Source organism: Bacillus rossius, chromosome 5 (assembly GCF_032445375.1).
Source record: "Bacillus rossius redtenbacheri isolate Brsri chromosome 5, Brsri_v3, whole genome shotgun sequence".
Taxonomy (NCBI): domain Eukaryota; kingdom Metazoa; phylum Arthropoda; class Insecta; order Phasmatodea; family Bacillidae; genus Bacillus; species Bacillus rossius.
In genome coordinates, this window is record NC_086333.1 from 27,220,689 (window position 1) to 27,233,547 (window position 12,859).

Sequence of the window (12,859 nt, forward strand, 5' to 3'; positions counted from 1 at the left end):
AAGAGAGCTGAGTCGTAAAAGGCTTGTGGGGCAAAGCCCCGGTTGACATTAACATGTACAAGTATGCACATATACAAGCATACAGGCGAGAATGTACAGGTATACAAGGGTACATGAATGTGTAAGTATTAGAGTGTGGAAGTATGCAAGTAAGTATGTGAGTGAGCAAGTATGCAAGTGAGCAAGTATGAGAGTGAGCAACAATGTGAGGCTGCGAGTATGCAAGGATGAAAGTGTATTAGTATGCAAGTATACTACTACAGTAGAGCAGCCCTCAACCAGAATATTTGGGGGGAGGTCTATTCCGGTTATGGGAAAATTCCGGGTAAGGGGAGTTGCGGTAGGGCCGGCCTCCGGGCCGGTTGAATGACCTTCATTCAAGCAAGCTGGCAGGCACGTGTTTCTTATCTCTGTGGGTGGGTGCGTGCGTGAGCGAAGAGGACAATGAAGAGGGTTCGGGGGAGGTAGTACGACTACAGCTGCAGTGTTGTGTTACTTCTGTGTTGACGTGCTGTGATTCACACTTCCTGGAGAGTGTATAGTCACTGCCACGCACAGTTTACATTTCACATACACAAGAATAACACTTCAAGCATCTTGTTTAAAAACACAGAGATAGAGATATACAGGTAAATGTAGACTGTTTAACCATATATTAACGTATAAATATGTACATAATACATATTTGTACACTAAATTATTGTCTACAAACTGAAAGCAACACACGTTGGAAGTAAATGTTACTCGCTATCATGTGTGTCAGCGTGTGTAGTGGGAGTTGGTGTACATACTCTCGGGCTGGCCGGAATTTTCCGTTTACTTGACATAGTGAAAAAATAAAACTACTTATAGCATAAACATCTTTATAGTAATTCACGTCTGACGCAAAAACCAGCAGTGTATTTACGCAATGTGCGGGAAAGACTGGCTATAATTAGCTCTCTGACAGACGTGCACGCGTGCGCCTGCAAGACATGTACAGTCAGGCAAAAGCAAAAACGCCTCGTTCCAGTGCGGAAATGTTTTGGAAATGTTTTGTAATATTTTAATATTTTTTGGAAAATTAGTTCCGGATATCGGGAGTTCCGTTTGTGGGAATTACGATTGAGGAGTGCTCTACTGTATAATGCAAACATGATTAACAGCACTGCTGCTGCCATTTGATAAATTGATTGCTGCTGATTTGATTTAAAAAAAAATTAATAATTTTGCATTGAACTTTTCCTTACCCGCTGAACATTACACATTTCATCAAGCTATAATGATGCCCTGGCTTAAAGTTGCTTTTACTTGAACAATAATAAAGTACATAATGGATGTTCACAATTGTAAAACTTTGGCAACTAAAAACATGCAAAGAGTCTTATAGTTGTCTGATACTAATTTAATTGTTATTCCCCTTTCGCACTCCCCTTCCGATTCCAACACCAACACCAACATCAACACACACACACACACACACACACACACACACACACACACACACACACACACACACACACACACACACACAACAAAAAATAAAACAAAATTGTGTGTGTATAATATTCTTCAATGAAGGCATGGTAAGTACTTATTTAGCATTTCATAACTGCCTTTACTGAAATACCTATAATCACATTTCTAAAACAATTACATAATGCAGTAAAAAACTATTAAGGCTTGGCTTGACCAGCCACATTGGATTTTTAGTTTCGTTGATGTTAGGTTTTTACCAAGAAACATTTTAACAACTTATAAAACTATAAGAAACAAACATTAGTTAAAATTTATTAATTGCCAGTTCTGGAAAAACACTAAATTAATTTCTACAGAGTGACTTAATTTATCTCTAATACCTGCCTGGTGGTTTACAAGTAGCAAATAGCATGTAACGTATATTTGCAGGAAAAATTATTGGATGTGCTTACGTAGCAAAAAATCCATAGGAACGGTCTTAGATAAAGTGTTAACCATGAGCTTGAAAAATAACCATCTTTTTTTCCCCAAAATTAACACCCATTATTTTATAAATGAACATATATTATTTTATAAACTAGCATTTATTATTTTATAAACTAGCATGTATTATTGTGAAATTAGCATTTTTAATGCAACTTGTTTAAAACATAATAACCATATTTTAAATGTTTGAAACCTGAATATTCATAAATACAAATACCTACAAATAACACTATTTCATTTTAGTACAATTTTCTCATAGCTTTCCAGATAAACATATCAAAAATAATTATGCAGTTTTTACTTAAAAAATTGGTACAGTACTGCAATATGACAGCAAACACTAATTTGCAGGCTTAATTCAGAGAATAAAATGCAAAAATACTGGATCTGCAAAGTTAAAAAAAAGGTGAGTCAGGTCATGTAAATATACAAGACCAGGTTAAACAATACAATTGTACAATCATTTTGAAAACAAAATTAAAAAAGTGTAGCCTCTGTGGTACTTTACATATACAGGATATTTTACAAATTATTGAAATTTTAAACTAATTTAGCTGAAAAAAAAAATTATTTTAGAAAAATAGCTAAATAGCATTTAAAGTGTAAATTACCAAAAAAAATGTTTGGCATCTATAGCAAGATTTTTCCAGCACATACTAATAAGCTTAACATAAAAATGCAACTACCCAATGTTGGGGTTCAAGCTAAGCTTCAAAACGTTTCTCAAGAAATTTTGTCTTATCAGTTATGAGGACAACTGCCTAAAAGTGTTAAAATATATTATGTACACATGTTAGTTGCATAATTCCCATCAATAAAGAACTTCTTAAAAGGGGAATTATGTGCAGAATAGATTTCATAACCTTCAGTATGAATACTTGCAGTAAGAAAAAGGGTTAACCTGAAGATCCTGTATTTCTTTTTGAAGAGATTTCAAGGTTGTTTCCAAGTCATCACTGCCACACATGTCAAATATGGAGTCTTTATTTCCTGTAAAAAAAAAAAAACACATAGTCATTAAAAATCAATTGATTAAATGTTCATACAGCAACATATCAATGTGAAAAAGCATTTTTATAAAGCTGTTCTAATACCAACACTCCAAATGCAGGTTGTTTGGAAACTCACACAAAATATTTTGGGAGGTGATTTCTCATAGAAATTGAGGTAACATTTATATAGGCATCGTGCACGCTACTCTGGCGGTGAACGTGGTAACTAACTGCAGGACGGCAGGAGTTGAGACACTGTGAGTCGTCAGCCTTCAGGGGGAAATGGTCAAAACAATTAGCAATATGGATGGTTATAAAAAGTGAAAAGGTTATACAAATTTCTGTGTGGTTGGGTACAGTAATGCTTACAGAAACACATAACCAGATATTTTGTTTTTTTCATTGCCAAAGTGAAAAACTGAAGAGGAACGAAAAGGAAATTTGTGGATGAATGCTGTATGCCTACACCGCTTATAAAGAATGATTAAGTTAAAAAAGTATGTATACACTATTAGGAAGTAAGTTAATGTGGAGTTATGTGGAGATTATGTTACTAGCACGGATATAAAATATTTTACTTAAAACTCATGCGTAGTTAATTTAGCTAAGATAGTAAACGTGAGACATGTGAAAACAAACTGCAAATTAGTAAGAGATTTCATACATTTCCGTGCTGTAACAAACATATCTGTTAAAAAAATTATTCAAAAAATATTTAAAACAATACAACAATTTTTTACTTTTATGGATGTAACATCCCTTTATACAATTTTTACATAAATACGTGAACTTGCAGATAAAGATTTTTCACCTTAATTCATTTATTTCAAGATAAAAAAAAATTGAACAGTGTAATGAGCTTGTATTTTAATATTAAATTTTAAAAAATTACTATTTAAAAATGGATACAGGTTAATTTTTTTTTTTCAGTCTAGGGGATTCACTTAGGTAAAAATCAACAGCATCAAAAATATACAGTGTTCATTTCATTGGAATCAAAAGGTTGGACAACCCAAAAATCCTGAATACGAACCCAGTATATTTTCAAATAAATATGAAGGCTGTCACATCGCACACTTCCAATAGGTGTGAAAGAGCCGCAAAAAGGTTATAATCAGTAAATATATAAGTATTGTAGATTATGAAATTTCTATGAGTGATTCTATTACGAGAAACTAAGTTGCGATACAAATAGATTTTAATGAAAACAATGGTTATGATTTCGTTTTTTCTAAATGCTTCGGTGTAAGATCAAATGACACATACATTACAAATTATTGTGGATTATTGTCTATTAGAATGTGGCTATTAGGTCATAGATGTCAAAGATTTCCAGGAAATAAAACAAGCCTCTCCAATCAAAGGGGTCCTTGTTGTAACACCACTATGTCTTCATGATGGAAATTAACAGCTGAAGAAGTGAAAAAACTACTTACAGCATTGCCAGTGTTTGAATTCATGTGAACAGGTGCATTCAACTAAGAAAATATTTTACATGGTACCGAAACTATCAATTGAACATGTTCACATTATTTTGACATATTTTTTCTTGTGTATGGGTTTTAATAAATTTGCAGTTTCCTATTATTCCAAAAATTGCATAAAAATACTTTTCAACAATTTAAAAATTCTAATGCAATACATGTATTAAATAAACATTATATTAGATTGGTTAAGATAAGTTAGATAAAAAAAGAAAACAAAGTTAGACGAAAACAGATAAACACAGGAGACATACTATCTGCGATAAATGTAATTTGTTGTAATTATGTTTCTTTGATTTTTTATATTAACTGAAAAAAAGTGTAGAAAAATAGTTATTAAATAATTTTTTTTTATTTTATCAATGCAATTCTCAATATATTAAATCCTTTTCTAATGTTATGCATAAATGTTGTTTTCCAGTGTAAAAAACAAATCCAATGTACCAATTCCTGTTTTGAACATTAGTAGCCAACACTGGGTACAAGACATAGTATTAATCTTTATTTTAACATTTTCCATTTGTCTAGAAATAAATATTACAACTGACATTTAATACTGCTTCTATTATGCAATTACTATCACATAAAATGAAACACTTAACTTTTAATAAACTTTCAGCCCTGCCTCCACTAACTACAATGACACATGGGCTCCCACAAAGCCATGAACTATCAGACTATAATAAACCTATATTGCATAATATTTTCTTTGATAATTGTCTGTGTCTTCGGATTTAAAATAATTTCCATGTTTCACATTTTGTGCAGCAACAACTAGAATTTAATGATAATCTGCCAAAAAATAATATGCAAACGAGTGAAAATTTTCTCAGTTCGCTGAGATGCGGAGTTTTCTTTCATAGAACTATTCCGGACAATCTGCCTAGTCGTATGTTGTTACAGAAATATTAAGTACCTTCACATTGCTATCACATACATTTTCTGTTTACAATATTTAATGCAAATGACATACAATATCAGCAATGGCCTCTAATTCTAAAAGAAAAGTGGGTACATAATCAAATAGATATGTTTCAGGGAATATGTCACTTATTCACTTTATCTTAAAATAATTTTCTTTTCCAGTCCTAGTTGAACATGGTTTTCCCCATATTACAGGACGTCTTTTTTTAGAAATAATATGTTCATTGTTTATTTATTAAAGACCTCAGCAAAGTGTTTACCAAAGTTTCCAAGTCCTGCTGGCCAAAGAAATTTTTAATTTATTACATTTCTTCTTCTTTTTCTGTCAATCACGAAAAAAAAAAGAGAAAAAAACAATAACATTATAATATAGTGATGTATAAATGCAGAGAAATAAATTACTTCACTTAAAGAGTTACTTGGCAAGGTGAAAGAGCACAATGCATTTGCCCAATCAATTCTGCTTTTAATACAGAAAAGTCGCCTCTCTCTACTTCCCAAAAATCGCATGACCACTAATACACACATTTCTTCCCTTTCAATAAACTATTCTCAGTAATGATAATAATAAATTTAATCAATAGGAAACCGCATATCACACATAATTATACAAAGAATTTGTCAGCGTACTCCGTGTCCTGGAGAAGAGTGGGTATGGCAGTCCTGCACGTTGTTCGTAAGTGAAACATTACGCAGCACTACAAGTACAATTTTCAAACCCATGCACGGTACCTATAATCCCTTTACAGATATCTCAATTTCTAAAGGTGGAAAAAATCTGCTATAGAAAAGATAATTGTATAAAATATCTAAACACAAATGAAACTAAACTAAAATCAAATTATTGTATAAAGTTCTCCAACTAATCAATAAACTTGTAATAAAAAAACCCTACCCTTCTTCAGAATATTAAGGGGTGGTGTGGCAATGCATTGCCACCTTTCCTTTTTTTAACAGACCAAAATCGGAGTTCTGTTTAAATTTAACACAATTCAAGCTTTGGACATTTTTATATTATATTAAATAATATTGAGTTTTCACTTTTGCAACTTTTGTTTCTGTTAGTTTTGCAGGCGTGTATTTTATGTATGGCTATAGAACTGGTTCTTGTTTGTTAAGTTTGCAAATTTACTAAAATTAAAATTATACAGTCAATTATAAAAGTCTTTTGAGATTTTTAAGTAATTTTCCATAAAATAATTTAATGGATCTTTTAAATATGGTGTCTGTTGTTGAGAATAATTTAATTAACTATCATGGTTTAGAAATTATTTCTTATCATGCTTAATAATTGGACGGTCTCCAGGTAAAAGGTAACAAGTCACATTTTGGTGATTTTTAGTCAACAAGTCACTTAAACTCTAAGTATACTTAGAATATGTAATGCATTTTTAATCATTGGCAACTATGTTGGTAAATATGTTGGTAAATAAAAGAATAATGCAAGAAAAATTTAAGTATTTAAATTCACTTTTTATCTAAGAGTTTTTTGTTTCTCCTGCAAAAAGTGAATTCTTGACTTGTTACCCGTTACCCGGAGACCGTCCAATTGTTTGGGTAAACGTTCTTCTGGTGGCAATTACGGATTGCCTGCCACTTGCAGCGTAGTGAAGCGAAAACTACCTCCGGTCGTCTGCAGCAAGAGACAATGAGTTGGTGTGTGTCTATCTGCGAGGGTGCTGCAGCGCGGCGACCACTACGGCGGTCCAGACTATTGGTGCGCCGATAGGAAGAAGGAAACCGGTATCCAGCCTCTGTGATGACCATGAGAACTGCTATGAAGTAAGTAAGTGCTGGTCCGAGATGGATAATAAGAGCGCCATCAGCCAGCCAGCTTCCAAAATATGAGCCAGCACACGACTTGAAAGAAGAACTTTGCAAATTTTTGCAAGTGATTCATGATAAATAACTTTGATTTTGCCTATGCAAATTTAAGACCGTATATTTTTTGAGTGTGCAGTCCCAAAACAATTTTATTTAAGTCCATTGGTCAGCAGTCTAGTAGCAAATAAGTGGCTTATTTAAATGAAAAGTTGCATCGGTGCTTACAATGTTACTGCAATGTGTGGTTCGGGAGATACGCTAATGACTGGTACATATTTGGCGTAACATATTTCAAAGCTGACGATTTTCTGGTAAAAAAAACAATAACTTTTGAAAGATTTTTGTTATTGCCACAATTAATTTTTTTTGCCAGTGTCTTAGCCTAGCAAGAAGGGGAGCAGGCAAACAGACAACAAGTGGGTGTGTGATTAAACTGGTCACGCACGCAAGCAGTACAGGTGGGCGCATGCATGGCTGAAACACATTGTGAACATTTATAACATCAAACTATTTTCAAGCTGTAACTTTTAGGGCGTTAATGTTTGCGGTCACTAATAAGCACAGTTTTTACTGTGCTGTATAAACTGAACTATGACGTCAGCAAGTTAGTTCTACTCTCGTCCCCAACGTTTATAACAAACACTGTATAAAATAAAATATTGTGTGTGTGTGTGTGTGTGTGTATATATATATTAGATTTTCCAGTTGAATATAACCACCATATTTATAAGATTTATATTGGCTTTGTTACTTTTGAATATGAGTGGTTTACCTTTGTAAAATATTACTTTTTTTAGAATGTTTAACTAGAGACAAGATTTATGGATTTATTTTTTGGCCAATTTCTCTTTTAAAACAAGAGATTTACTTGTCATTGTTTTTATTTCTATGAACTCTGTTTATTCATAAAGATAGTACAAATTTCAACAAAAAGACACTTACTTGTACAATAATACTTACTTTACCAAAATAGTGTCATTATGATAGATACATGATACACTTGAAATATTGTCGCGTGGCAGAATTTTCCCAGGGTTTTTAAGATCAAATTTGGGGACTTAACTGATGGGACTTTGAGCTAGCTCCTCTGTTCAAATCCGGTGCAGATGGTGTAACCACACAGTTGGGACACAGGGCTGGGCGGTGCACGGGCATGCACATGATACAAATTCTCTTGTGGCTCGTTTGTCCGGCCGCACGCTTGCGCAGCCACGAGCCGTGGTTATTAGGTTATGCTTGCGCTGCAGGCCGCGCGGAGTGGCAACACGTACGAGGGGAAAAGGGGGGTGGTGTTCAAATCACACTGACCAGCATGTTGGTGCCGACCGTCGGTACTCCCTCTGGTCGCACAGACTGTTGTGCCTCATCGGCACCTCAAGTTAGTGCACTGCTGGGAAAACACAGCACGTACGCACATGACTGCGCGGCAATTGACCGGAACTTTCGCTGGGTGCTGTCTCTCCAGCCAATCAGAACGAACCTTGGAATGTGATGTGTCTTTCCAGACTTTCAGAGAACAGATTTTTTTTAGTATTTTTCGCTATATGGTCATGTACCTGGTTCTTCGTTGATCAACTATCAGACTAAATGAATACCGCCTGCAGCTGTTTGGTTTTCTGCAGTGAAGCACAATTAATATCTTGGCCATGAATGATAAAAAAAAAATGTTACAAATATTATTAATGAAATAAACTGGAAAATTGCTGAAACACAAGCAACAAATTTAAATAAATTTTTTTATTTCAATACTACTATGACTCCAAACCACAAACCATCCCCCCCCCCCCCCAATCACATATGTGACTTTCCACATCACTGTACTTTCTTTCCCAGCAAGATTTCCCATTTCCTGAGCCTTGGTAATAATTTTGTTTCAGCAATTGTCGATTAGCACAACTGCAAACCCTCGGTAACACTGCAACATCTTTATCACAACAACGTGCAAGATGTCCATCGTCCATTAAGCAATAGCAGGTTAACCAAACTTGGAGCTTGATGGAACATGTGCCATGCAGCGTTGCCATGCAGTGTTCTCAAGTTTTGAATTAGCCACGCACCATGCTTTTTCAACACATATTTTATGAAAAAGTGTGCACAGTTTATTCAAGTAAAAATAAATCATATTATGTTTCAGGTCACCTTATTATGGAGGTTGTGCTACATTCGAGACAGTATTTATGTTGCCCTAAATTTTAGGGCATCTTGCATTTGAGCTTATCATGTATGATCAAATGAATATAATGCTGAAAATTAAAAAAATTAAGTAGATATTTTTTTATATTAAAAAAACCTAATTTTTTTACTCTAAACCAGCAAAGTAATAAATAAACCAATTAAAGATTTCTAAGGCACTAAAATATTTATTTTTGTTTTATTAGCTTTTACTACCAGAACTGCCTATCCAAATCAAAAATAAATTGTTAGATATTGATAGCACTACTGAATATTCAAACAACAAACATTGTGATAATTCTGGACTTACATTATGTAAGGAACAGAGAAATATGAGGGGATATTGGATTAAGAGCTGAGTAAAAAAGAAGCACACACAGTACAACCATGCCTATATTAAATATTTTTAGTACAGATAAGTTGGCAGCTCAACAATAAAAGCAGTTCCTCCACTTAATGTTCTATAAAAATGTTTTAAACTAGTGGCTACTGGCTAGTAAATATGTTTTTGAATAACTTTATCACAACAGTAATACTTAAATACATAGACAAAATAACATTTTCAATTTGCCTGATGAGGTGTGTCACTGACATTGGTACAATAATTTAGATGAAAATGTGTGTAAAAAATATGCTAAACACAGTGAAGTGTTTCATAAATCTCACATGTGAGGACTTGCAGGATTTTAAAAGCCTGAAAATTAAACTAGACAGTAAATTAAAAAGATAAATTGACAATGGAACGTAGGTGATGTATAAAAACATAAAATGGTAATTCCAAGGGGGGATGGGGGAGGAGGAAATGTTTCCCTAAAAAATAGCTACTCAAATTATGACTAAAAATTTGAGTTGAAGAGATTATTCAGTACATTCACGAGCCAACTATGAAAAATCTACCAGAGCCATCTTTTCAAATAAGGCATTTCTGTATTATTCACAGCAAGATGATCTAGAATGCCAAAATTCAGTATGCTGTCTTTCTTAAGTGCACCGCTGTAGGATATCAAATTTTACAGAACTTGAATAAATCACTTATTTGCTGTCCACAGCCATCCACACACTGGGCTCTGATACTGTAACCATTCAAGTTAGGCCTAAATGGGCACATACAGTGTGCAGAGCTTCAGGAAAAACAATGTGATTTTAAAACTACTCAAGATATCACAGTGGGGTCTGCTTACCATAAGCATTTAAACATCCCCTGAGGGCTGGAAATTAATTTTAAGTTTTAAACAGTATTTTCATAGGAGTTAAAATGGTTAAAAACTAAGAGGTGTGTTTTTAGAGTTTTTTTTGACATAAAACACTGGTACATATTCTTGAAAACACTTAAGGGACTTGCATTGCACCATTATCTTCATTTCTCCACCATATAATGTTATGGTCATCGCTTCAAATTTTCAGTTGTTCTATGCATGAGAAGACAGCGCGCCAGTTAAGAGCCTTGCACTTACAGGCAATATCGTGCTAGAAGCACCAGCGAGCATCGCACTTATTATCCTGCCTCACTAACACTGATACACCCCTGACGGGGCCGGCCCCTTAAAGTTTAGCACAGCTTCCTTTAAAACATCGAAAGCATTCTGTCAAAGATTAAACAAAATGGACGAGGACAAGCTGGAGCCATGTTCAAAATTTGTTAAGTTGGGGTTGGAATGACCCTATGGTAATTCTAGAAATATTTAACTGAGAATTTTCCTTCGAGCATGGATCACACCTCCTTTCATTTTTATTTATTTCACACATTAATACAACAAGAAAAACTTCAATGAACCTAATGATTAAAAAAAAAAAAAAAAAAAAAAAAAAAAAAAAGTGTATAACATACTACCAACAGATTCACAAAAAAACTGACACATGAAAGATACTAAACTGCATCTGCATACATGTTACGCGTCATGAGTATAAAATACATCCGCCTCAACATTCCTTCTATGATAAAAGTTCAGTCATGTCTTTGGGCTGAGAGATTAGGGTGAAAGACACAACTTTAGGAACATAATTAATATAAAGTAGCAAAATTTCAGGTCATACAGTGTATTCTGCATAGCATTTCACAATGTATCGGGACAGCTCCAGCACAAGTTCAGCCGCTCGCTGCCTGACCAGCAAGGGCTAGCCGAGCCTCTGCTCGCCAAGTGAGTGACCTAGTTTAGCAGTAGGCACATACTTATATGCTCCTGCATTTAAGAACTCTCTGAACAAAAATGAATGATCATAACATAGCACAGTAAATTCTGAACTCACTCTGCACTTCCTCTTCCATCGAACTGAGCTTGGCATCTTGCTCCTTGCGCTTGTACTCCAGCATCGACAGCTCGTTCTGCTTCGCGTTCACGAGCTTGTTCTTCTCTCGTATTGCGTTCTCCTGCAGGCACATATCACCGGCATTACCTCAACATCAACCAAACCACACAAGAACATACCTACTGCAACATCATATACAGCATTAACTCCACATTATAAATTTACTTTCAGTCCATTCATTCATTCATTGAAGTGGACAATTTATATTTCAATGACACATGGAGTTTATCAAACCTTGAACGTGCGAGTTAAGGTGTACCAACATTCTAGTGGACATCATACTTCATAACTATGAAATAAATGAATTTTATTTTACTGTTATTAATTATGATTACATAATTATACTTTAATATTGTAATTATGGCCTAAGATTATTACCACTCAAAAAAAAACATTTATTACAATTACAAATTTTAAATTAGGTATAGATACATCAAAATATACATTCAATATAATATATGTGTTATATTTTATTATGAATATCATAAATGTAACATAAAATCAATACTCTTACGCTAGAATTTTTTTACGTGATATCGTGAGACATGCCCCAAGGTGATTTTTACTTTTGTTCAATCTAATTTAAAGTAATGTTTTAGCTAGGCCAGTTTATTAACTTATGCTGGGCTGCACTGCGTAAAATGTCAGACTGGACTGTACCTGTACTTCGAGCAAGCAGGGAACATTAAAATTTGGCAGCATGCTCAAAGTGTGAGCCCATGAGTGCGTGAGACATCACGGACAGACAGTGGCAGCGAGGTAGCGCAAGGAAGCATGTCAGGGGTACTGTGATGACTAGCCTAGGAAGCACTCAGCAAGGGCTCGTCAGGCAAGTCAGCGAGTTACACTGGGCAGTGAGTTGCTGAGCAGCACCACAAGACGTCATGAGGGATGGTGCGATGGATGTCTCAGGCGTGCCGCAGGGCCGAGGCCAGAAGACACCTGGCGTGAGCGCCACGGACGCACGGCATTTACTACAAGTCGTGTCAAGGCATGGCGTCCATATTTACCCATTAAACAACGATTCAGGATAGTGACACCAAAACAGCTGATGCTGATTTATTTCGATACTGTGCAACTGTTCTCACACTGTAGATCTGGCAAAGAATATTGCAGGGTACTGACCCCCGATAATAATTAGCAACTTCCTGGTACAACAGTTAATGATTCAGTACTGAGGAAATTTGAGCAGAGTAATTACGGCCATAAGTA

General features: G+C 34.8%; 1 protein-coding gene across 1 annotated transcript in view; it reads right to left on the reverse strand.

Moving 5' to 3' along the window:
* The window catches only part of LOC134531661 (DNA repair protein RAD50-like), a 280,275-nt gene that overhangs the window by 155,384 nt on the left and 112,032 nt on the right, over nt 1–12,859 (reverse strand). Inside the window, exons 15-16 of the mRNA XM_063367439.1 lie at nt 11,588–11,708; nt 2,846–2,934 (exon numbers count right to left, since the gene is read on the reverse strand). Coding sequence (XP_063223509.1) covers nt 2,846–2,934; nt 11,588–11,708 — 210 coding nt within the window. The remainder of the gene's footprint in view (nt 1–2,845; nt 2,935–11,587; nt 11,709–12,859) is intronic.